The 26,794-nt window shown below is 38.4% G+C and overlaps 1 protein-coding gene across 1 annotated transcript in view; it reads left to right on the plus strand.

Moving 5' to 3' along the window:
• Positions 1-139: 139 nt before the first annotated feature.
• The window catches only part of LOC139978559 (uncharacterized), a 27,764-nt gene continuing 1,109 nt past the window's right edge, over positions 140-26,794 (plus strand). The window contains exons 1-22 of the mRNA XM_071988870.1: positions 140-355; positions 8,030-8,191; positions 10,036-10,325; positions 11,563-11,632; positions 12,624-12,782; positions 12,933-13,195; positions 13,975-14,080; positions 14,440-14,571; positions 15,240-15,371; positions 16,163-16,282; positions 16,825-16,938; positions 17,598-17,714; positions 18,602-18,715; positions 20,143-20,250; positions 20,750-20,863; positions 21,227-21,340; positions 22,399-22,512; positions 23,121-23,240; positions 23,384-23,497; positions 24,405-24,518; positions 25,632-25,745; positions 26,320-26,794. The exon at positions 26,320-26,794 is cut by the window's right edge and continues 1,109 nt beyond it. Of these exons, the coding sequence (XP_071844971.1) occupies positions 316-355; positions 8,030-8,191; positions 10,036-10,325; positions 11,563-11,632; positions 12,624-12,782; positions 12,933-13,195; positions 13,975-14,080; positions 14,440-14,571; positions 15,240-15,371; positions 16,163-16,282; positions 16,825-16,938; positions 17,598-17,714; positions 18,602-18,715; positions 20,143-20,250; positions 20,750-20,863; positions 21,227-21,340; positions 22,399-22,512; positions 23,121-23,240; positions 23,384-23,497; positions 24,405-24,518; positions 25,632-25,745; positions 26,320-26,794 (3,206 nt within the window). The 5' untranslated portion in view covers positions 140-315. The remainder of the gene's footprint in view (positions 356-8,029; positions 8,192-10,035; positions 10,326-11,562; positions 11,633-12,623; positions 12,783-12,932; positions 13,196-13,974; positions 14,081-14,439; positions 14,572-15,239; positions 15,372-16,162; positions 16,283-16,824; positions 16,939-17,597; positions 17,715-18,601; positions 18,716-20,142; positions 20,251-20,749; positions 20,864-21,226; positions 21,341-22,398; positions 22,513-23,120; positions 23,241-23,383; positions 23,498-24,404; positions 24,519-25,631; positions 25,746-26,319) is intronic.

Consider the following 26,794-nt stretch of genomic DNA (forward strand, 5'->3'; position numbering starts at 1 on the left):
AGAGGGTAAAGATGAACAAGGTATAGCCTACTTGTATGATACAGATGTTGATGATAGTATATTTAGGCAACCTGTTTGAGGTCACAGAATTTCTCCCGGGTAATATGCTTATATAGAACAATGGTAGAAGAAACACTATAACTGGATACTCACGAACCATTCAACGTACAAATCGGAAGTTTTTCAGTACCAGCGACATCCGTAGTTCCACAGACCGTACAATGTCAGTGGAGTCATTTACTACAGGCACATCTATATTATACAATATCTAAGCGACTTTCAAATAAAATCAGTTCCTTATAAAACAAAAGCAAAATGTGGATGTACAGGCTACTGCTGGCAGTGTCTTTGAGTGGTGAGTAAATGCCATTGATTTTAATAAATGTGTTATAGTTTTGATCAAGCATATACTTTGAAATACTATCACCGTATTCTCGTATGTGTAGGAACATTTCAGCTAATTTTGTTATATTCCGGGGCATGTATACGGCTCATCCACATACCACCTGCAGTGCTTGCCCGTCAATAAAGGCGCCGTTCGCCGCTTTACCGAAAAGGTGTCAAAGTGAATAACTTCGCTAGGCTAATGTAGGCTATACCGTATTCGATTATTCCTTTATTTCTTCCTTTTTTTTCTTTCTTTTCTTGAGGTGAAACATCATAACAATTCACGGTTAATATACTAAAGTAACACCACAACCCATTTGAAATATACTTTTCGTACGTATAATATGTACACCTGTTATAAACAAAGGTTGAAGAAGTACGTACACAAAAAAAAACCCAACGATAACATGGACAATAACAGCAACAGCGATACATATTTTCATATCATACATTTATTCTTTTTCTCTTGAGGAAAGAAAAATCTGAGTGTTCTTAGAAGAACCCCCCATCGCTCTCATCGTAAAAAAATCTTTGACATTTGGCAAAGTTCAATTTTAGGGTATGTTGTGTTAATGTGAGAAAATGTACAGCTTTATCTGTTGTGAGCTGTTTAACGTTACTTTCTTTACGTTAGTAAATACATTTATGTTCAAATGACAAGCGGGGGGGGGGGGGGGGGCTGGGAGACTTGAAGCCATACAACATGGTGAAAGTTGGCATTAGTTTGAAATTCGCAGTAGATTTAACAGCATTATGAGTGTTATAAGAAAAATCGTTGTGGCGAATTTTAGACAGCTCTAAAAATGGATGTGTCCATGTGGTTATGCAGTTTGTTATTTGGTCTGCTAAGAGGTAAGTTTAATAACAGTCTTGAGTACAAGTGTGCATGGTTTTACTTAATCCTGACCCTCAGAATGTTGACAATACGACCAATGTATAGGCCTAAGAGTGGTCAATTGCAGCACATGATAATAGCCTCCGAAATTATGGTTCGTTCAATATACGACACCCTGCACGACCTATATGCTTGTAATCCTATACTGTAGGCCTATACCTATATATATGTCATATGTTATAGTTTCTAACTCGGCAGGCATGTGTTATGGTTACGGACTGAAACGAAAACAGAGGAAGACATGTTAAACAGAAAGATGTCAGAGACAGGTCGATGAGAAGTCGATTAAGTAATGAGAATAATAAAAAAAAAAACATGGCACTGAGAAAAGAGGCATATTATTAGAAATAAAAATCACAAAGGAATAAAAAAAAACGCATTGACTGAGCACTAATATGCGATTGCCAAATGTACGGTACGGTATCACGTAATCATAGCCCAACCGACCAGTTTGGACAATTTTCCAATGCGATATATAAGTGCTATATAAAATGCCCTTTTCCGTTTTTGCTGGGTTACTATCCTGTATAACTCATCATCTCATCTTGTGAGATATATACCTAAACTACCAATTATCCAGATACCACGACACAGGTTTGAGATGTTTTGGCGTGGGGTAGGGGGTGGGGTGTGGGGGGGGGGGTGTCGAGCGGAGGGAGGAGTCCGAAGTGAGTAGAAATCATGATAGCGAGAGTTATTGGGGGTCCTCCCCCACCCGGTATCGAGGGTCTCACTAACCGGTTGGATCGAAACTTCTTGTTTCATACATTGAACTAATTATTTGTGATACAACGATGTCTCCTACAGTATATATTTCCCATCTGACCACGCGTACGCACGCAAGCATTGCAGCCTTCAAGAGTATGACTTGATCGAGACCTCTCGTAGTAGTCCTGCATCTTCCTATCTGACCAGGGACGGATCAAGGACTTTACAATGGAGAAGATATTTGCTGTGATGTCATTGATGGCTCCAACAAAAACAAAGACAAAACTCCACGGCCAAATGGTTCATTCTGAGACATTTAGATTATGAATTAAGTCTATGCAGTTATGTCAAATCGTTAATTGCGGTTTGTCGGGAAAATTCTTTCAGTTGAAGTTGTTTGGAATATATGAAGGTTGGTCGGGGTGACTATACCCACCAAGACTGTAAAGTAGATTCAATCTAGCGCTGTTGTCGTAAAAAGCCTAGATTATTGTCGTGTAAAATTTCAGCCACCGCCGCTAAATTCGCTGGGCCAAATTCGCCCTAATTCACCCCCTCCGCCCTAATTCGCTGGGCCTTGCTAGCGCCACTGAGTCTGATGGTTAATGCTTATTCTTAAATATAAATCCATACGGTTATATCTTCTCAAGACGATTTTGCTATGTGAGAACTTTAAAGCTTCAGGATTCTTTACTCTTCTACTCAAGGATGAAGTTTCTTCAGGAAATACCATGCAATTGCAAACATCAGAAATCAACATCTCTCTGTCATGTTATTACTATAAACATAACGTAGATCGAAACGATGTGGTTATTTGGAAGTAGCATCACGGTTAGCTTCCTGCTACGTGACAGTGAAGAATCAAACATATGACTTCAAGCTTATACCTAATGACTTGAGGAAGTAATTAAGTATGCAACAAAGAAGAAAGAAACCACTTTAAGATGTAATGTGGCACTTTCATTTTGGAAAGCAGTGCAACCACACTGGCGTTGTGCCACAACATGTTCAAGAATTGAGCTACGTTGTACATTATACCCGGCCTCATCCACATGCTTAACCATGCTTTAGCTACGTTTTCCAAGTAGTGATCACGCATATGCTAGGTCCAGTTAGTAGCCTTCTATTGGCTAGGTCCCTATCACTAGAGACCGTTCTTGTGCTAAGTCTAGCACTGAATATAGCTAATCCTTGGTCTAGGTGCCAATGATTTGTGCTAGGTCCAGCAAAGAAACTCTCCCTGGCCTTAAACTAGGTCCATTAAGTATATCCATCCTTGGACTAGCTTCTAATTAGTGAATACGCTTGGGCTAGTTGCAGTATGTATGTATGTATTTTAGATCCTCCTGCAAGCAGGAACTCGCGAGTATGTAGCGAGTATGTAGCACTCCTTTGCCTAGGTTCCAAGTACAGTGAACATTCTTGTGCTAGATCCAACACTGAAAAGCCAACCGTGGTCCTTGTTCCACGTATAGTCAACACTCTCGGCGTTAGTCCAAAATGTAGCCATCTTTGGGCTAGATTCCAACATTTAGCTACGAACTACGTTTTTTAGAGCCGATCAGCCTTTGCACAGAATTATTAAAGTGATTCATATCATTAAGTTAGATTCAAGTAACGTCCTTTCTTTTCAAGAGGTACACTGGCCATCCTTCTGATCAGCTCTCTGATATAATCTCAAATGGTAAACGTTGGTGTTGTATGTGTTAATCTAAGTAAAACCATCCACGGGCTAAGTCATAGTTTGCGCTTCGGTTAAAAGTGAAATAATATCAATCATTAGGTAAAATTTTAATGGGTTTGGCCTAATTAAGTAGCGGTCATCCTTTTTATGAGGGGAGGGGAGTGGGGGGGGGTTAGCTTCTCCAAGTTTTCCAAGTATTGAATATCTCAATATAATGGTATATTCTTGGCTGAGTATAAATGGTGCTTATCATTAACGTAGTGTCCTTCCTTGGACTATATCTAGGTACTGCACAGATTTTGCAACCCGCCATATTATGATCGTCATTGCGCTATGTGTCCTGATGTTCCTGTACTAGCATTCAATACTCGTCCGTATATACTGCAAGGTCTCACTAATGGACAACCTTGCTAGTGCCGGGTAAAATGAACGTTTCTTGTAAGGCATCGGTGTTAGATATAAGTTTTTAAGACGTAAGAGCTGTATTGGTAGGAGGAATGATAGGGAGTTGGATCGGGTGTCCGGGAAGATAGTCAAGCGGTTTTGGGCAATGTGCATCGCTATTGGTCGAACGTGTCCCATATTCGGAAATGCAACTAAAAGTCCACCTCACTCCTACACTTCCCATCCCACCATTGAGAGCGTCTTGTAACTGGTACTGATGAAAGCCATTCCTTCAGTTTTCTATACTTATAGTTGTGCGAGGTATCACATGACATCCTTTTCTTCTAATTACCCGGTCTGTTCAGTCATGGATATTATAAATTAAGTTTCAGAGAGCCGTGTATATATGAATCACAAGTTAGCTGCAGCTATTACTAGCTTTATTGAATAAACTTCCCCTTTAGTACTTCCTGTATGTTACTGATAATGGGTTGATAATGTGTGAGTGTAATTCCGAAATGGCATACTGCAGAACTGATGGCGGTTAATTGGAAAGGTAGTCATGGCGAGGTCATGGTTAAGCTGCACCGCCGCGCTATCAATTGCCAGTACGCAAATATTTCCTTTGGGGTACGTTGGGATGATACGACTTCACCTACCCACTTTCCTTCGCATCTCTAGATTATTACACGTCAGTCTATACAAGTAGATTGTGTACCTTATCCTCATAGAGTCGCTTGAACAAAAACCCGTGTGCAATGTCTCCCCTGTTCGGTTGCACTCGGATTCAAACACATCTGTATAGCAGTAGCCTACCATGCATGTGTGGTTATTGTCATAGAGAACATTTTAGCCTAGCCGACCCCGGTAGCTATACTGTAGTCGATTGTAGCAGTCTTGTTTCAAAGGAAAACGAAAATGTAAAAACAAAAGACTTCTGTTTGTTGGTGCAGTTCTTGCTGTATGGGTTTACGATATGGTTGATATAATTGAATTCCGGAATACATCAATGACCAAACGGTAGTGGAAGATACATCATTTACTGGTTTAAGACGTATCTGCGACTATATGCTTTGACAAAATGACCACGTGCTTAGACTTGGCGGCTATTCCTCTTCCGACTACTTGATTCAGACTAACATAAAGCGTTTGCAAATGCATGGATACAAGGTAACATCTTTGAGTGTCATATATAGAGCTAGGTTATAATTAACACGTCGTAGAAGGACATGGGCTGTTGTACTTTGCCATGCAAGGCTTAGCCTATTTTCTCTGGTCGTAAGCATGTACAAAGTCTTGATCACATGCAAATTACTGACAATTTTTGCATAACAACGAGCCGTAAATACCCTACCAAAATAGGTGGATAATGGCATCAACAGTTGTATGAAAACATTAAATTCAACTTGATTGGACCTGATATTTGGGTGTGGATCACCGACATTTTCATTTTCCCTAAAAAACATTGTCACCAACGTTTGACTTGTTCATGCTCCTATTTTGATGTCGTTCTATTGCGTTGTCATTTATGTTACTGTGACAGTTTGTACTTTAAGCCGCACTATATCGGAAGGTTACAACCTATTAAAATATCCTAAATGTTGATCAATATCTCGAAAAGAAAATAAGCTTCCTTTGGTAATTTCCTCAACGGAATCAATCATGAAGCTTTAAAAAATGAGATAGGGGTAACTTTGACAGTGTCAATCATGGCGAGGTTTAACAGGTGGTTCGTCGAGATATGATAGTATATTAAGTAAGGGTGATTGACTACTCCAGTACTCCATATAATGTGGATTATAACTGTTTGTATTGGTCGGCAATATTCTTAATCTTACATTGTAGCGATGGCTTGCATTGAGCTGTGACCAATAACAGAATTCCCGATAACGTGTTCTCGAAAAAAACCAATGAGTGTTTACTCCAATTCTAGATTTTTCTTTTCCAGTTGTTGTGTAAACATTAACTACATTACAATTTGAAGCCTAGTCTATTTGATAGCGTTCTCGTAGCTACTAGCTGTTTTGAATTATCCCTAACGACACTTTGTTTAATTGCGTTGACGCGTGGACAAACTGATCACATCAGTGAAACTACTACATTGCTAGGCAGTTTCAAGCAAGCTTTATGTCCCAATTGGCCTTACATAGTCGCCAGCTACGAAATTTGCTGATTTGTCCATCATATGATGTATGACGTCATTCTGTTACGTATGAAAGCTTTGTTTCACGGTATCACGGTATCAATTCCCACAAGTATACGAGTATACGTTACAGTCACTATACTGTGGTATGAAATTAAAAGAGTGGTAAATATTATACATGTTGTATCTGATGTTGTATCTGACGTAACAGATCACTGAAGAATATAAGACTCAAAATGGCTAAAACACTGAACACTGACCATTGACAGCCTTCCGCTCAGTTCTACGCACCACAATGACACCACCGCAGTTTGAACTTATGCATACGGATTCAGTTCTTAAAACGATAAACTACCATTGCAAAAGACGTCTGAAAAACGTCTGCGTTGGGGATGAGAACTACATGCATTGACGGGGGACAGCCAGTGGCATTTCCATACGCAGTAAAGTGGGGGATGGGGGTGGGGGGGGGGAGAGGCACATAAAATTGCAATGTGAGAGCAACTTCTTGAGAGGAGGCACATGTCGCTGGAAGTGCAATCTGCCCCGGGAGGCGAAGCAATGTCGGCGTTGGAGCCATGGGCCCGGAATATGGCCACTGGTGGGGTGGGGTGGGTGGGGCACCAGGGAGCACCAAGCATCTTATATTTTTTCTTTGTCGCACTTCTATCAATGTGCTAATTTCGATATACTTGACATGTCCCACCTCCTCACCCTCCTGTCCCGATTCGAGAAATCCTGGACCCGTCCCTGCTCATTACATAAAATTTTAAAACATTGGGCGAAAGTGAATGTGAATCGAGCATCAGATATGTTATGACATGTGCACAATAAAATGAGTTTACATCAAACAAAATTAATTGTAACATTGACGGACATTTCAAAGTTTATGACATGTGACGTCGTCATTACAGAGAATTGAATCAATTTATCAATAATATTTGATAAAATGTATCAAATGTTATATCGCTTAATTTACGATTCTGCCTGTTTTGACAGTTTACACACTCAAGTAACAGAGCTTACATCACCTACATTCGACATCACTCATAACTTGAACTTTCCCATATGAAAGATCATACCAATATTATCGTGTAACGATATACCGCACACCGTTTGTGTTTTACATTGACGTTTGAAAGCATCAAATGATCTGAGTTAACATCACTTAGGGTGCTTTTTACACTAGATCCGGAGATCACATTACCATTGAACCAAAACTTTCCCTGATCTACTTAACTCGTACTCTGATCCTCCCTGTGCACGGCGAGTAGCTTCCAGACTGTAGTATTTCAATTGACACAATGGTTATATGCAGCACGACGCGTGTACGGTTCCCGCCAGGAAGTCGGAGGTTGCATAATGAAAAAGGTCACTCTGATGATCTCGTGTCACCGTTAATCCTAGAGCATTTACACTACAAGCTTGATCTCGTGCTCGGGTCTGATTCTCCACCTTGACAGGATCAGATCCGGATCTGATCTGCATTTACACTACTACCTTGATCTCGAGTACAGGATCTGATCGTGAACAGGAGATCAGATCCGGATCTAGTGTAAAAGCACCCCTATAGTCGGCATCCCTCATTATTGGAACTTTTGAACCATGTGACAGATCATGACGTCAAGGGTAAATATAGTTACCGTAGACCGTCATGTTTACACTGGAGGTTTATGATCTGAGGTAACATCACATATAGTCAACACCACCGATTACTAATGGAACTTCTTCGTAAGTGGGATCATGACACCACAGTTACTGTAAATGGTGTAACTTGTGCCGCGCGCCGTTGAGTTCACATTGACAACTTATATTGCTTTCTTTTCAGCAACTGCCCTCTGCCAGGACTGTAACTTCGACAATAACGGAACACTACGTGAGAAGATGTGCGATTGGGAGTTACGTCTAAGCAATGACGGTTACAATTGGGTACATACCTCAGGACGAACGCCCCATCCAAGAACAGGACCCAGGCAAGATTTTTCTGGAGGTAATTCATTCTCTTTCTCTTCCCACTCACCCCCCCCCCCCCCCCACCCAAGCTCTCTCTTTGTCTCAATATGTGTGAATCTGCGTTGAACTTTTAATTTCGATGTTGTATATAGCCAAGAGGGAGGAAGAGTGGAAGGGAAAGTGGCGGGGGGGGGGGATTGGAGGGATGGTAATAATTTTTCAGTCCCGACTATCAGAGGTCTGCTTTTGCTATCTATTGGAAGATAATAATTCATTTTACAGAGGCGTATCCTATTAAAGTAAGATGAAAGAAACCAATTGGTATGTCGTATACGTGACAGGATAACGTCTTACAGATCTCTGGATGGTTACATGAATCAATTCTAGACGTTGCAGCACCATTTACAATTACGTGAAGCAGGGAAAGTCTTTATACAGACAAATTAAGAGAAAAGGAACAACCCATATGTTCATTTCCCACGATTCAATTCCATACCGGAAATGACGACATGTCAATGATTATGTAACTTGTGATTAAGACCATGGTAAAACATCATGTCGAAATCAAAAAGCAAGTCTTTTGAGAGGAAGTGTGTCAAGTAACAGGATTATGCTGAAACCTGATTAACGGTACCGTACGCCGGGAAATTCGACGAAATATTGCCTTTCTCACTTTGTTTTATTAAGCCAACATTGTGAAAACAGAGGTTTTAGCGACGCTATGAATATCATAGAAATGAATGAAGCTAAAATCGTCCGTTTAGAAATGTTGGTGCGATAGGTTTGGCGACAAGTGTTATGCGTGTCAATATGTATTACGCGATATCACCGAGACGACGCTCAATGATGCGGAACTTCTTGGAAAGTAGTAGTCGAATACCCCACGGTGACGTCCGTCCTTTTGACTTCAGGATCGACATCCGTTAAGACCAGCGAATTAAGTTTAGCAGTTTGCCAATCATTCTTGTATCGACCCAATTTGTCAGGACCGTTAAACCATTTACTGCTATCAAAGTTTAAGAAGGAACAACTTCTAGTGACTAAATCAGCTGGGTTAGCTTTAGTTTCAATATGGAACCACTGTTGCGGGTCGCTGAACTCCCTGATTAGACTAAGCCTAGTGCCTACAAAAACATGAAATCTTCTGCTATCATTGTGAATGTACTTCAAGACCATTTCCGAGTCTGTCCAAAAATAAGACTTGGCGAGTTCAAGAGCTAACTCCCTTCTCAACAGAGAATCAACCTTTACGGCTGAAAAAGCAGCTTGTAGCTCTAAACGAGGTAGTTTTCAAGGAGCAACGTTACCCTTACTCATGAATAACTGTACATGAAGTTCCCCTTTTCTATTGACACAAGGAACATAACAGCAACACCCATAACCTTTAGAGCTAGCATCTTAAAATGGTGAAGTTCGATGAATGCATCCTCAAAGAAACAAGGCTTTATACAACGAGGCTCCCTCAAACGACTAACAGAAGACAGCGACTCAGCCCAGGTGTTCCAAGTCCTTACAAGATCAGGGGGTATCTCTTCATCCCACGACAACCCACGGGCTGTAGCTTCCTGGAGCTTACCTGAAAGGACTACAGGACTTATGAAGCCTAGCGGATCGAAAATAGGAAGAGCGTGATAAATTTACATCATTCATGATATAGTTGAGAAAAGTTTATTTGTTTTTTCAATTTTTGATCAAATTAAATATCATCCCGTTTTAACTAGAGCTAGTAGAGCAACTCTGAATGGTGTACATGCCTGTGTAATAAAATACACCATACCAATGCTCTACTAAGCACAATGGTACATTAAAACCTTTAATATGGGGTATATACGTCACTGCCTGAGTTTCAATGTTTCTCGTCACGTGTGATCCTATCTACAGATGGTGGATACTTATATGCTCCTGGTGGCGACCAACAAGAAGACGGTTCATTTACATCCTGGCCGAGAGGTACACGGACTCATTTGGTTAGCTCTGTAATTCACACCCTAATGACCCCTAAATTAGTACAATTTTACTATTATATGTACGGGACAGACGTCGGTATCCTGAACGTATTTGTGATAGTTAAGGGTCGAAAGCCACCGAAGCCTCAATGGAGAAAAACAGGAGACAAAGGAAACCAGTGGAAGCTGGGAGAAGTAACGATACCTAGTAACAGTACAGCAAGGGTAATTATTGATTAGTCACGATATATATGTTTACAATATAACAACCTTGGGTAACTACTGACTAAGTAACAGTTCATACAGTAATTACATTATAACAATTATGGGTAGTCCTTGATTAGTGAGGATATATAATAACAGTGCATCAAGGGCAATCCTTGATTAATGGCGATACTACTACGATTAAAATATAACAAGGGAAATATTGATTACGTTACGGTACATAATTACAATGTAACGACAGAAGCCATGGATTAGTGAAGATACGCAATTATAGTATATGAAAGGTAATTATTGAATAGTAACGATACACAATAACAATATATCAAGAATATTTATGACTAGTGAGGATACACAATTAAATATACATATAGGGTAATATATTGATTAGTGAAGATACACATTTACAATATAACAAGGGTAATTATGGGTTATCGAGGATACAAAATAACATAGTTATCGCAATGGTCTTAGTTGATGAATAATACCCAGTAGTAGTGAATCAATGGTAATACTTGATTAATATCTATGATTATGAACTTAATAGTACATAAAGTGATAAAAAGGGGCAAAGTGATTAGTGAGGCCACGCATTACTTACAGCTATAGCGTAAAGAATTGATTAGTAACGATACCCATACACTAACATCATTACAACGGTAACTTACAATGTACAATACCCAGTAACAGTATAGCTTGTGTAACCATTGATAACTAACAATTTCCAATAACAGCGTATAGTAGGGGTAATGATTGCGTATACTAACGATACACACTCCGATTAGATCAAGTGTATTTATTGATTACTAAAGATACCCAGTCTCAGCATGGCAAGTGTAATAATTTATTACTATAACAATTCCCAATTACAGCATAGTAGGGGTAATGATTGAGTACTCAACGATACACACTCCGAGTATAGATCAAGTGTATTTACTGATTACTTAAGATACATGGTAACAGTATAGCAAGTGTATTAGTTGATAACTAACAATGCCCATTTAACATCATAGTATATGGGCAATGATTGAGTACTAACGACATACACTGTTAAAATATTTCAAATGTACTCATTGATTGCGGACGATATATGATAACATTACAGCAAGGTTAATAACTGATTGCTAACCAGTAGCAACAACTCGATGTATGATTTACCAAGCTTTATCGCTTAGGTGCTTGTAGTTTCGTAACGTATAACATTCGCTTCGATTTCTAACTGACAGTATTTTCGTTGTAGGTCGTATTCGAAGCCGTGCCAACAAAACGCGTGGCTGGGGATATTGCAATCGACGAAGTAACATTTACCGGTAAGTTACATATCGACATGTTTAAGTAGTTTTCACTCATTAAATCCAAGTTTAAATCGGTGGCTGAAGTTCACTTTTCAACATAATTCCTGGACATTTTTGTCCATTTTATTTTTTATCGTTGAGATTAAAATTGTCAAACTTTGTGAAAATAATACCTTGGTATGAATGCATCTGGCAATACCATAGTTATTGACTTCGACTGATTTGAAAATAATTGTCAGTAAGTACTAGTTCATTGCAAGCGTTTGAAACAGGTGACTATATAAAGCCTATCGAGATCATCTGTAGCGACTGAACTATAAGCTATATACGAAGAATTCAAACCTACATTCAAAGCAAATAACTATATAGCAAAGTAGTATCTCACTCTACTGATGACAACCAATCCAGAAATCACTAGTCATTTTCCAGCATCAAAAACACTTGAAAGGTAGATATTTTTGGATGATACAGTGAGTCGATTCCATGGGGAACTATTCAGTGGGTGGAGTATTATATATCCAACAGCTTCCCATTGTAAACTTCCGGTTGCGGACCCCAACAAAGGGATTTAGTTGTTTATGATTAATCTCTTAAGCCGATGCAAACACACGTAGATGACTCATCCATTTCGGTTGTTGTTTTAGGTTATAATTGTAGGAAGAGATCTGACAAGGGTTACGGATATCAATGGATACAGAAATCTAAGAAAGAGAAAGAGTTGAAGAGTTCAAATGAAACATATGGATGACGTAACACCCACACAAACACGCACACACGTATATATATATAATTATATATATATATATATATATACACAAACACACATACACACACGTATATATATATGTGTGTGTGGGTGGGTGTGGTTACTTTCATATCATTTTATTATCATTTTCCCAGTTGTACATGTTTTCTGTCCTGTCTATCGAAAAACAAAATTAGATCATTTCTTTTCTGATCGTGTTGCTTACTTGGTTTGTTTCTTCTCTTTTCCCCCTCATTCTAGATATGGCCATAGATTGTGACTTTGAAGGTGAAGTCACACATCCTTCCTGTACTTTTATACAAGCTAGGGATGATCAGTTTGACTGGATGCAAAACTCTGGTAAAACACCTACAAAGAAAACAGGCCCACCGGTGGACCATACGAGAGGCACATCAAAAGGTATATGAACAAATACATCGAGCGAAAACCGAAACACAGCTGGGAGGGTGGGGAAGGGGTTGGAGTGATGATCAACAATATCAACTGTAACGTTACCATTTCTACAATTTTAAATGTTGTTGTATCATTTACGTCATTTTCTTATGACAGGTGTTTACATGTACTTGGAATCGACCGGAGCCAATGAGGGGGACACATGTGTTCTCTTCACTACCCGATATCAGAAGGAAATTGCACCATGTACCTTGAATTTCTATTACTACATGCAAGGGAGCCATATAGGATCATTACATGTTCATCTCGTTACGGAACCAGGAGTCTTGGGGAACAACTTATGGTCCATGGTAGGGGCAAACGGTAACACCTGGAGAGAAGCCAACATTGACCTGACAAACGTGACGGGACCATACAGTGTAAAGTATTTCGCTCTTTGTTTGTATCAAGATGTTCGTAATAGACTCATTGTCTTTAAATTTTACATATACACAACAAATTATTTAGTCCTTTCCAAAATACCTCTTGTGTGTTCTGACCCTTGAAAATTATTCCGCCATAAATGAAAGCCTGTTAAATTAGAGACTACATTGTCTCATTGATAATATATACATTGACACTGGCTGTAAGAATTGCTTCTGGAAGTTGAACATGAGAGACCAGAATGCGACTTTCTAGCATATTTGAAGGCAATGCTGATTCAAGGTGATCGGTCGTCTCGTCCTATTGCGTCATAAGTCCATGCAGTGTTTGCTTCCTATAATGACGTCATACTTGCAACCGAAGCAAGCTTTCCACGATTACGTCATAACGTCGCTGCACGTAATATCCCTCTTACCATCAGCTGTAAGTTGCAATCGCACGCAAAGTCTGTACCTTTTGTTAAAGAGACGAACTTCATCTCAATCTTTGAGGTAAAAGTTACATCACGGAATATACTTTTTATAATGAACACAGTCTTCTGTTATGTAGACCTATGCACCGCCATATCAAACCATTAATTGTAAAATATTTCCTAACAATCTTTTGTATTCATAAATGACTGAATAATCCAAAAATGTTTCCACCATGTGATTGTAAATGGATATCATATTTCTTTCAGGGGGCAATGGATTATACATATTAGCTATTATTTTGGACGATTTTCTTCCCGAGAGATTTCCTTGCTGATAATTTTACATCTATCTATCTTATATAGATTGCATTTAAAGGGATACGTGGTAATGGAGCTAACGGTGATATAGCTATTGATGATATAAAGTTACTCGGCTTACGATGCCTCAATGAAGACGTTATGCCTGCATGTAAGTTTATCAATTGCAATAAAATGTCATAATTGTAAAGGACTTAGGTTATATATAGCTTAAGCTACAATCTCAGTGAGTATTGGAAATACATGTGATTTCATGACGTTATTTTTAATTATAAACTATATACAAGTTATGAATACAATGATTATTTATAGTTGAATTATGGAGAATAATCGTACAATCACATTTTGCTAAATTTTCTTTGGAACTATCGTTTTTTACCAGTACTTTTGCCTATGTATTAAGACAATGATATCTGATGTTCTGTTCAATGTTCAACAAGATCATCGTGGTGCTATTACGGAATAGCTCTATGTCAAAACGCGATATATTTGATTTAATTCTCTATTCAGTGGAGGCCGGAGAAACGTACTGGGATTACTGTGACAGTAGTCCATGCGTAAATAACGGCACGTGTATTACAAGAGCAGCTGATTACGACTGTGTGTGTTCGGAAGAGTGGACTGGCAACAATTGTGAAACAGGTAAGTGGTGCTGTGAAAGGGAGGGGGTGGGAGGGGAATGGGAAGGGGGGAGGTGGAGAGGAGGAATGGGAGGTGAGTGTAAGATTGAGGGAAGTGTAGGATAGTTACGATTTACAATTGATATCACAATCAAAGATCTTTAACGCTACAAGAAGGAGCCGCCTTTCAATCCCACCATTTTCTCACCCATTTGTACTGTTTTTATTTTGCCAAATTTCTCCGAACATTCCCTGTCCAATACAATTTCAATTCAATTCAACTCATAAGACTTTATTTCAATCTCTTGTATTAAAGTATACAATTTTGACAATAGACGTGGGTAAATGTACAAGAGAACAAGAGATTGAGGAGTGCCAACAAGAAGCTCTGTAGAGCTTGTTTACGTTGACACCCCTTGACAAATAAAATATAACAATAAGTCAACCTGCTTTATTCATCTGTGTCATGTTCTATCGTTTAACCTTTCATAAATTTTTAAATTTGTTTTGCACATAATCAGGTACGCAGGTTAGCACTGTCTTAGCAAGGCGGTATTTTTCCCCTTGTTTGGTATACCGTGTAACTCGTATCTATACCGGAATGCTATATATATATGCTTGTATAAACGGGTTTGCATATGAAACGATATAGTCTTTATCTTCCGTTTTGCACGGTTTTTAATTCTCTAGAAGTTCCAGAGGGACCCTGTCGAAGTCAGCCTTGTTTAAATTATGGCAGTTGTAATCAAACCGGTACGAACGGTAACTACAGTTACACCTGCCAATGTACAGAAACCTATGACGGCGAGAACTGTGAAATAGGTTGGTCGAAGAGTTTGTTAATATGCAAGCTACTTTTAATAATCCTTTACAATTTAGGAAAGTAACAAGGTTGTTTATATATATGTACTTCGTAGGCTGGAAGTGGTGTGGTAATTCAGGAAATTAAATAAGGTTATTGAGGCAATTAAGGAAAAGGATTGCACAAACCGTCACATTTTTTGTTTTGTCATATACAATATTGCAATGACGTAGTATTACTATCAGTAATGGCATATACACAACTACATCGGGCATGCATGATGTGTGTGAGAACCCTATGTGTCTTTCATGTGCATAGCATAGACTGGTAAAACATTTCAACTAATTTCAAAATCTTTCGTTTGTTGACTTTATCTGTGGTTTACAAGTCTGAAAAGCTTAGAAATATACATTTGCCAAAACAGGTCCCTTTTTCCATCATGGCGTAGAGAGATTCTGCAGCACGCCACTCTCCACGATGCACACAAGCAACGAAGTTCGGTTCCCTTAGTGACAATATAAAGAATAACACTCGATGCAATTATTTCGAAAAGATTCTTCGACGATATATAGACTCATATATTCGCAATATACTTTTATAATCAGTATTGATGTCAGAAATTTCATGAGAATACTTCAAACTTCTTGTTATCCGATTTTACGACGGTTATTTATCACCTTGGACAAATATACACATTAATTTTTATTTAAATGAAATTTAAAAACAAATAGACACAAATTTTTACCAAAATAAAACGAATTTTGGTCAGATTTCTAACCGAACTGTCACCTGTCTTGTTTTTTCTTGTTAGACCTAGATGCCCCGTACTGTGATAGTCAACCTTGTAGAAATGGTGGAACATGTTTTCTAACTGCCAACGGCTACCAGTGTCGTTGTTCTGAATTCTGGAATGGAACTAATTGTGAAAATGGTAAGATTGGTAAATAAGAAGATGATGATTATGGTGATGGTGGTGAAGATGACGGGGTGGTGGAGGTGAGAATGTTGATGGTTTTGGTGATGGTTGTGATGATCATGATGATGATGATCATCATTATGATGATGATCATGGTGGTGATGGTGGAAGTGGGAATAGTGGTAAATTGGTGGTGGTTGTGGTGGTGCTGGTGGTGATGCTGGTGGTGCTATATTTTAGCCTAAGTGGCACGGTTCGAATAATTACAATTGAAATTTCAATATTTTTCTCCTTTCAAACCTAGTCGACTATTCTATCCAATTATTTTATTCTCGAAATGTTTCTCAGAATCGCTAATATTTCCTTCACAAAGATTTGCCTTTTCATATGAAAATTTCGGCTGTTTAATTATCAGTATTTTCATGATGATGATGATGGGAATGGTGGTGTTGGTGTTAGTGGCGGTGGTGTTGGAGGTGGTAATGGTGATTGCGGTTGTGATTGTGGTGACGAGAACAATCATAACGTCAGTTTTCCTTTCACATCCTTCAACAAAGATATCGACGAGTGTTCGTTGCATGGTTGCCAGAATAACGGAAACTGCACAAATACACTGGGTGGATTTAATTGCACATGCCCCGGAGAATGGCACGGTCCTACGTGTGCGGATGGTACGTAAATATCGTATTCATTGTATATGTTAATTTATACATGAAAGATCTGCTGAAATAACTATTTCACAGCCAGCCCCCCACCCCCTCCCCTAAGAAAGGAAACGTTTAGAAGACAAATGATTCCTTCTGAGACTTAAGTGACTTAACTTAGGTCTAAATAAGTAGCTCTAGACTTTTTACGTTTTACTTTCATAGATTTGAATTTGTCTAAATAAGTAGCTCTAAACGCAAGGTTCTGCTTAAATAAAAGTTTTTTGTGTTAGGTTGAAAACAGTGGCATGTAGGGCGGGTGTGGGGGGGGGAGGGGAGGGAGGAGGAGGAAGGGAGTGGTATACAGCCCGTAGCATCGGTCTTTTTCTTCCTCGCCTGAATGCCCCTCCCCACCCCCACACCCCCGACTGAACTATTTCTACCCTACTGACGATGGGAGGGGGGGGGGGTGATGGCAGTATAAAACAATGGGTTAACATGAAGTAGTCTGGCCTGGTGTAAGGAGCTGACGTCATCATCCAACTTTATCCTTGAAAAGGCTTTCCAGGCCTTATGCATACTTCAAGGGTGAGTATCATAGAAAATGGAATTGAAAACTGAGTTTCCATCTTTTTTTGTATTGGACTGTGGCATATATCATAACTATCAAATTATTTCCCTTTCAGCATGTGAAGATTTAAACGAGCATTGCGCCTTTTGGTCTGGTGTTGATGAATGCAATATTAATCCAAACTACATGTTGGTTTACTGTAAGAAAAGTTGTGGCGTCTGTGGGGACTATGGTAAGTCAATTTAAAAAAAAAAGGCTTTCAAACATTTTGAAAGCCTTTTTTGGGGGGTGGGGTGGGGGAGGGTGGATTTTTCAAACTGTTTATAGAAAATACGATATTTTCTTTTCTGATTTCTGATTGGTTTGTTTTCACTAAATTTTATTCCGCTTTAATAAAAATACAAAGAAACAATTAAATCAGTCTGATATTTACAGACGAAAGTACTCCTTTAAACCAGCCAGATCATCTCAGTGAAGGGTAACAACACATTGATGAAAAGAGAATGTTGGTTTTACATGGACATTATTGTTAAAACAATACAGCCTACATGTAGAACATACTACTTTTATTAGAAACCGGAATCATGACTTATATATTTAACAAAAGAAAGCACTGAATAATTACCAAAATAATTCAGTAAACAATGATTTGTTTACCAGCGTGTGCCATTGATTAAATGTAGAGTCTCTGGGCAACAATAGTTTTTGGAATAGAACCGAATCGTATACCAGTAACATTGTCCCTAATAAAAGGAATTGACTTAATGATGACAATGGGTGGGTATTTTGAGTTGAAACCATATTTTGAGGTTGTAAGGTTTGATGAATATATCAATAATATATATATATATATATATATATATATATATATATATATATATATATATATATATATATATATAGGCCATATATATATATATGTATATATATATATATATATATATATAGGCCATATATATAGGCCATATATATAGGCCATATATATATATATTTATATATATATATATATATATATATATATATATATATATATATATATATATATATATATATATATATATATATACTTGTTGGTTTTTTATTTCATTTGCTTTCTTCTCCTTTCTATTCTCAATGAAGAATGCCAAGACAATGATGAGAGTTGTCCCAATTGGGCGAGTATTGGGGAATGTGGCAAAAATCCATTTTATATGCTTGCCCATTGCCATGTTAGTTGTGAAGTCTGCATAGACGGTATGTATAAACTAAGTAATCGTTGTATCAAAACTGCAAACCCGTTAACATTGCTTGCTAGATTGTTCCAACCAATTCTTCTCCAATCGCAATACTGCACAGTCAAGGGGTGACATCTTTTTAGTTTTCAAACAATTTGAGGGGTGTTGCGGGGGGGGGGGTTAAGAAATTTCACCTGCTATATTTATTTAGTTATTAGACAGGCCATTCAAAATATGGAGAAAAAAAACGACCAAAATGCTGTTTGGCCGGTGCTTCCATTTTCCTCCGGACAAATTTGTCTTTTTGCGCGTTCACATCGCCAAACTGACAACCCTGTTAGCCACAATGTTAATTTGTGCAACGCTCTTAATTATTCTTCCATCGTTTGAATTCTACAGAGTATTATATTTGTTAAACAGGTCCTAAGTTATTGAACTCTTTGACTGACTGTCCAAAGCCATTTTTTTCTATAATTTGCAAATTTGAAAACAAATGTTTACTGTTTCGTCTTGTATCTTGCATTTTAATGACGTCATCCAGGGGATTTCATACTCACAATGCAATGCTTGTTTATTATCTTGCCTAAGTATATTTATAAATTTGGGTTTCTCATCTATAATTTCATATTTTTCTTGAATAATGAAAATATTGAATTAATTGAATTGAATTAAGAAATAATTAATCACAAAATTGATTACGTGGCCCTAATATGTAAATTTGACGGTTTGTATATACTTGGCGGTGTGCTGTTTCTGCTTTGAATGAGTTTGTAAGCTGAACTCTGTGAGTGGACGCCGCGAGTATGATCAAGTTTGTTACATAAAAACATGGCCTGAATTTTTACTTACTTCATGCAGGAAGTCATGTAATAACAGTGCGAAAAAAGAAAAAAAAAAAATACTGGAAGTGGCATGACAAATTTCAGAGGTGTTAGTACTGGCGATCCTACTCCCCAAAGCTCTACAAATATGACAAAGTTCGTCATTACATATATATTGGAATCTGTCTAATAATTATGGTCAGTGCAGCATTCAGCAGCGTTTGTGGTTCACCTCACCTCACCTATCCCGGAGTCTGGTAGACCGTAGGGCCGGCGCCACAGATGCCCCCCCAACCAACTACTTCTCTCCACTTCTTCCTGTCCTCGGCCTCTCGAAGGGCATCAGGCAGTTTGAGGCCCGTCCTCTCTGGGATGTTGTCCTCCCATCTTTTCCTCTGTCTGCCTCTCCTTCTTCCTCCCGGTACCGTGCCCTGCAGGATCGTCTTAGTCAGTCAGGATCGTCTTAGTCAGTAGATCTTGTGACATGGCCATACCATCTCAATTTGCGTTTTTTTTCCCACAGCGTTTGTGGTTATTATTCCATTATTCTACTTACAGTGAAGGTCACACGATCGATCTGATGGTTTATCTTTACTGTTTGTTTCTCATCTGGGTTATTAAACAGATCAATGTAGGTCCAATCCTTGTTGGAATCTAGGAACTTGTATTGACGGCGAGGACTCTTTTACCTGCACATGCGCAGACGGTTACTCTGGTGTCAACTGTGAAAACGGTAAGCAAAACTGACTAGTCTCGGTCAGTATTAGTCCATACTTATCGATACAGTTTACATATATGTATTATGTAAGTGTTTTTTTTTAAACGTGTGAAAGTAGGAATAGTAGCAGAAGATGAGTTTCATGCTTCACCTAGCTATAGCTGTGCTGTTACTCCATACCCATGACAAGTTACACACGTTTTCAAAGCGCCACGTACGTAGGCTTACCTATAGTGTGTAAAAGGGTTCGATGATAGCCAACCATCTTCAAGCTCTGTTACTTAATAACATCGATAATTTGTTTACATGTAGAGGTACTTGCTCCATGTGGCATATTGCTTGAAAAATCGAGTACCCTAGAAAGACACACACGCGCTTGCGCGTGTTTGTGTGGGAGGGGGCGTGAGGGGTGCGTGTGGGAGAGGGTAACGGGTATCCAACATGCGTCCGGTAGACGTTCTTTAAATTAATTTTAATCCTTTAATCACGACCATGTTGAATGATTTTCCATTAGATACCGACGAATGTGCAAGCAATCCATGTCAGAACAACGCCACTTGTGTGGACGACGTCAATGGATACACTTGTAACTGTACTGATATGTATGAAGGAACTTTATGCGAACACAGTAAGTCATCGGTTTATTATTATATATGGTGGAACATATTAGTGACAACCGCTTAGACTTGAGAACGATATATATATATATATATATATATATATATATATATATATATATATATATATATATATATATATATATATATATATATATATATATATATATATATATGACAGTGGGGGGGGGGTGGTGAGAGGGGAGTCACCGAAAAATTATGAACATCACCTCCTCAGTTTGATCAACAACTTCTACCACTCCGCATTTCCTTTTCTTCACATTCTACGTTAAGAGAAGGGTGAATGATTACTCAGTACCAACTCTATATTTACCACTGTAATTACATATTCTCCTTCATTTTCTTGATCACAGGAAAGGACCATTGTTCAAGCGCGCCTTGTCAAAACAATGGAAATTGTACTAACACAGAAGACACCTTTACATGTACCTGTCAGCCAGGCTTTGAAGGAGACACGTGTGATATAAGTAAATTTCGATTTAATTAATTTTTGTTAAATAACTTTTAGCTTATGTATATATATATAGATATTCATTTACCTCTGTCGTTTACCTCCATTTCATTAACATAAAGTCTGTTCAAAGTATCTCTTTCGAGATCCGGCTTTAGGAATCACAAATGATTTTCGAGTTGGTTATAAGCATCATGTTTGATCTCTAGAGTAAGGCAAAATATGTCACCAAAACAGATCTAGTATTGTTCGATACAGGTGACAAACGCCTACAGTGGAATTGTGTAGAAATTGAACAACAATTAGAGGGCCTGTCGGTTTGATCGTAGCATAAGCGTCCTTCATAAGTCTACCACTGAAGAAGTTTTGAAACGTACGCAACTATTGGTATAGCACCCTCTACTATTGACGTAAATTGAGGGCTGTATTCACGTTGATCATGTTGTATTGCAAAAAGTTTTTGACAATACAGGTTATTCAAATTCAACTTTTTAATGTGGAAAAGCACATTGTGTATGACAGTAATATGCAGGTAATTATCTTTGAACACTTGTCACCATTAATTGACTTTGTAGCCTATCTGAAATAATGACGACCTTTAACCCTTCTCATGAATATATCTGATTGATTTTTTTTTATATGATGAACAATAATTGTCTTGGTCAAAACCGTTACATAAGACTGTGGTCCTTTATGCAATCTCCTTGACTTTTGCTGGTGAATGTGCTGAGTACGTCTATTGACGGAGATTTTTTTTTAGCCTTTTGGATGGCGCAATCAATTGATATTTCAGCAGGAATTGCCTTCAAGCTTCCAAGATGTTCTTTTGGCTGGAGAGTCGCATTCCGTTTGAGAGTAACAGATGCGCAATGCTTCACTGTACTGAATTTGTTGGCCCAATTAGGGATACATGGGGTATGGCTATGGGAGAGGGTTACAGCTGATAGGAAGATTTTGGCTGTGTGAGTCCGTGACTTTGCATGCCACCGTTCCCAATCATAAAAATATCGCACATAATAAAAAAGTGCGGCTTTATCTCTCGAAAATAATGTTTTTTTTTTTAAATTTGTGCAGATACTGACGAGTGCGCAAGTTCTCCATGTGACCACGACGGCGTCTGTATTGATAAAGACAATGGATTCCTTTGTAATTGTACAGAGGCCTGGGTTGGAGTGAACTGCGACATTGGTTCGTTACAACAATAATAAAACAGAAATTCTCCTGATATTTTATTTATTGAGAACATGCCAAGAGTAAAAGTGTAACATCGTCATTTTTTGGCCCTTTCTATAACTAATTGACTTGGCAAGCTATAATGAACTGCGGATGGGAGTTATGAGACCATTGGTATCGAAAATATAAGAACTCTCGAGGTAGCCATTAACTAACTATAAGGTTTTAAATTTGACTGATTCTTTCAACAATCCGGAGGGGTAGGTGGGGGCGGGGAGGGCGGAGAGGGCGGGGAGGGCGGGAGGAGGGGGGCAAACTTCGAATGACAGTGGGGCATCATGTAACTTTGATTTGAGGACAGAACCCGCAAAATCACTTCAAATGGTCGCATAATGGATCCTTTGTTCATTCTGTATCAAACTGTTCAGTTTTTGAACTTTATTTGCAACTAAACGGCACTTTTTAAGTACGGCTCCTTTTGTTTTTAAAATTATTTCATACAAATAGCAGTTACTAATGACCGTTTTCTTAATTTCGCAACAACAAGGTCACTCTTTTAAAATACTTATAAAAATGGAACAAGGGTACATTATAGGCTAAACATTTCAACTTAAACTTTTTAGATTTTGACGAGTGTAGAAGTAATCCATGTCAACATGGCGGACTCTGTTACCATGGTATCGGCGAATCACTTTATTTCTGTTATTGTTCCGGGGGTTGGAGTGGAGAAGACTGTTCCGTGGGTGAGTTTTATTTGTTCTCGTCAGAGTTCAGCTGTGCATAATCATACTTTCATGTGGAGTCATAATCATCTTATTATACTAAAATGAAAGAAAATATGAATGTGTCAAATTTTTACGTCCAAACAATTTTCTTTTTGTCATAGAGATTGACGAGTGTGAAAGCCTGCCTTGTGTAAATGGCGGTACGTGCACGGATTCCTTGGATAGCTACACATGTGAATGCATCAATGGATACGTCGGATTGAACTGTGAAGCTGGTTTGTATCTAACTCGGTCATTATAGAGGGTGGAGAGGGCTATAGTATGTAGGGGTGGAGGTGGAGGGTGGGGTAGTGGCGCGAGAAGAGCAAGGTTATAGTGAGTATGTATGTATGTATGTATGCGTGTGTGTATGTATGTATGCATGTATTTTAGCTCCTTCTGCAAGCAGGAACTCGCGAAGAAGCCCCCATTGGCCTCGGAAAGCCGCAAGCTGACCGAAGTCAGTCTCATCTTAGATTCATATTTAACATCCATGATTATGAATTGTCAATTGTCAATAAATCTGTAACTGGACGACATACATTAATCTTGGAGAGACCATATGAATGGAAGGCACCGGCGTTAACCACTGAGCTAACACTCCTATTAGTACAGTTAAAATAAAACAGATCGCACAATTTTCGACATACCCCACGTTGCATTTTACAGCTATCTTCCGTCGGGTACGATTTAGGAGGGTTCGTGTTTCTTTCAGTAAATGTAACAGCCGAGTTGTTCCTTAAGTAGTCAAATTGGAAAATTCAAACAAGGTACGGTAGTCATGCGGTTTGACATATAGCCTGGGCACAGACATACCAGCTGGAAACGTATAAATGTAGTATATTAATCTAATAAGAAAAAGAATGTACACCTTATAATATTCACCCGATTCCCATATAGTACACCATGTAATAATATTGTGTCATGCATAATATAATATAAAACATCCACAATAATACTGTTGCATATAGTATATTACATGGTACTATGATATATTATGATAACATTTTATATTGTTAATTTGTATAATGTACAATAATATTGTATACTAGCATGAGTGTGCACCGGCTGTAATATGTTAAGCTCCCATTAGTTGGCATTTAAACCTCATTAAAATATCGTCTCTTTGTTTGTTTCTTTCAGAATTGTTAGAATGCGCCAGCGACCCATGTCAGAATGACGCATTGTGCGTGGACAACATTGGCAGTTTCTCCTGCTTGTGTGTAGAAGGTTTCGAAGGAGAACTCTGTCAATATGGTAACGGATTTTTAATGTCGAGATACGTTTTTAATACAAATAACGTTTATCATATCAAATATGCCCACATTTTGTATATCATAAATCACATCAGTCATGATCCACCTCTTTGGGTATGTATAACAAACCAACTTAAACACACAAACAAACATACATGTTTGTATTACATTCAGACCGAGGACACCATTGTATTTTCCATTGTTCAAATCCATGTACCCTAACCTTAACAATACCCCATACAATAGAATTCTTCCGAGGACGTGGTGATTCCTTAGAAATCACAACCGAGGACCTGGAATTCTTTTGTTCAAGTCCTCGGTCAGATAGAAAAACAAACGCACACAAACACACACACACCCACACAAACACCAAACAAATCTTCATATATAGCCTCTTTAATAGTTTGCTTTGTGAGTTTGGTCGGTACTTTGACCTAACTTCCTGAAAATTCAAATGTAAATGAGAAATGATCAAGCTGCTTCGACCTCCTTAAAATGTTTTATTAGATGTCTCTCACCGATTGACGTTTAATGGGCAATAATATACCAATGATCTCGTTCGGATCGACCATTTTATCGAACTGACGGTTGCTATTAATCAAAAGTAAAGAGAACATTGGAAAATTAATTTCATAAAATGTCGACTGATACTGCATGACTTGAAATGTATAACTTGTGACCAGTGAGGCTAATATAGCCTTCCCTTATTACATGAATGTATTGTAAATGGAACCGAACTACCTCAATCGAAAGAAAATAAAGAAACAAAAAACAACAACAACAAAAGATATGGGCGAAAAAAATGTGATTTGATTATGGTTTTAATCAACCTGGATGTTGCATATCTTACAGAATATGTTGGCTGGATATGTCCGGTTCCCTAACAAAGATTTTCTGAAAACAAGTACCAAATCGCACAGACCAATCGGTATGTGCGGCTTGAGGTGGAGCTATACGCTATTTGTATCCAAAACCCCGACCTGGACCTTCTGTCACGATTAATACTATATATACACACAGTTAGATCCCTAACATAAATGTAGCATAAGTGTAATCGAAAATGGACGTGGTAACTGAGATCTTTTTTCTCGCTCTTTTTATTTCTCTTCTACAGACATAAATGAGTGCCATAGCTCCCCTTGTCAAAATGGAGGAACTTGCGAGGATCTCATGAATGGACATTTATGCCAGTGTCCAAATGACTTCACTGGCAGATACTGTGAAACAGGTATAGTTTGCATGGACGGGTTTCATAAAATGCAAAGTTTTCTCGAAACTATAGTTCTAGCCACATACTAAGGAGTGCAGAAGGCAGACACACAACTTCAAGCACCCACACGCACACATTTCGCGTTGGTTATACATCATGTTTGGTCTCTAGGGTTAGGCAAAATATGTCACCAAAAACAGATATATATATATATATATATATATATATATATATATATATATATATATATATATATATAGATATATAGCATTGTTCCATACAGGTGGCAAATGCCTATACAGTGGAATTACGACCTTCCTTACCGGTTTCGAACCTATGGACCGTCAGCGTCCATAGCCTTGTTGATAAGGGTGTCCGCATATTAAGCGGGAGGCCCGGGTTCGAATCCCGCGGAGGCGGGAATTTTTTTCACTGTTCTGCATTTTTCAACTCACAGAATTTCAATTATAAAGAGGGTAGATGGTGTCATTTTGAAATAGCTTTTGGAAGTCCATAGAGACAACAGAATTTGTCTCACTCTGCTTCACACTTTTAGTGTATAATTGTTTTGTTTTTCCTGTTTAATATTCAGAAGTTAAACCGACCATGATGCCAACAACCAAGGCAGACAATTATCAACAGTCATTCCAGGAGGATTCTTACTTTTATCGTAAATCCGAAGATTGGGATTATATATATTCCTTCGAAGACTCTCATATTCCTGAAAGTGATTCATACCCTATCAATAATTTCCCTATAACTCACCAAAGTACCTCTGGAGTAGAGACCACAACCGTAGTCACCACCACAACGGCAGCAAGTACTACGACACCACGTACCCATTTACGACCTGGCATTACAACTACACCAGTTGTTTCTACGACTACTGCTCATACGACAACTACTGTTGCGACTCCTACTATTGTGGCGTCTACTACTGCTGAGGCGATTACTACTACTTCTGTTGCGACTACTACTACTGCTGCGACTACTACTACTGCTGCGACTACTACTACTGCTGCGACTACGACTACTGCTGCGACTACGACAACAGTGCCCTCTACTAA

Source organism: Apostichopus japonicus, chromosome 13, assembly GCF_037975245.1.
Source record: "Apostichopus japonicus isolate 1M-3 chromosome 13, ASM3797524v1, whole genome shotgun sequence".
NCBI lineage: Eukaryota > Metazoa > Echinodermata > Holothuroidea > Aspidochirotida > Stichopodidae > Apostichopus > Apostichopus japonicus.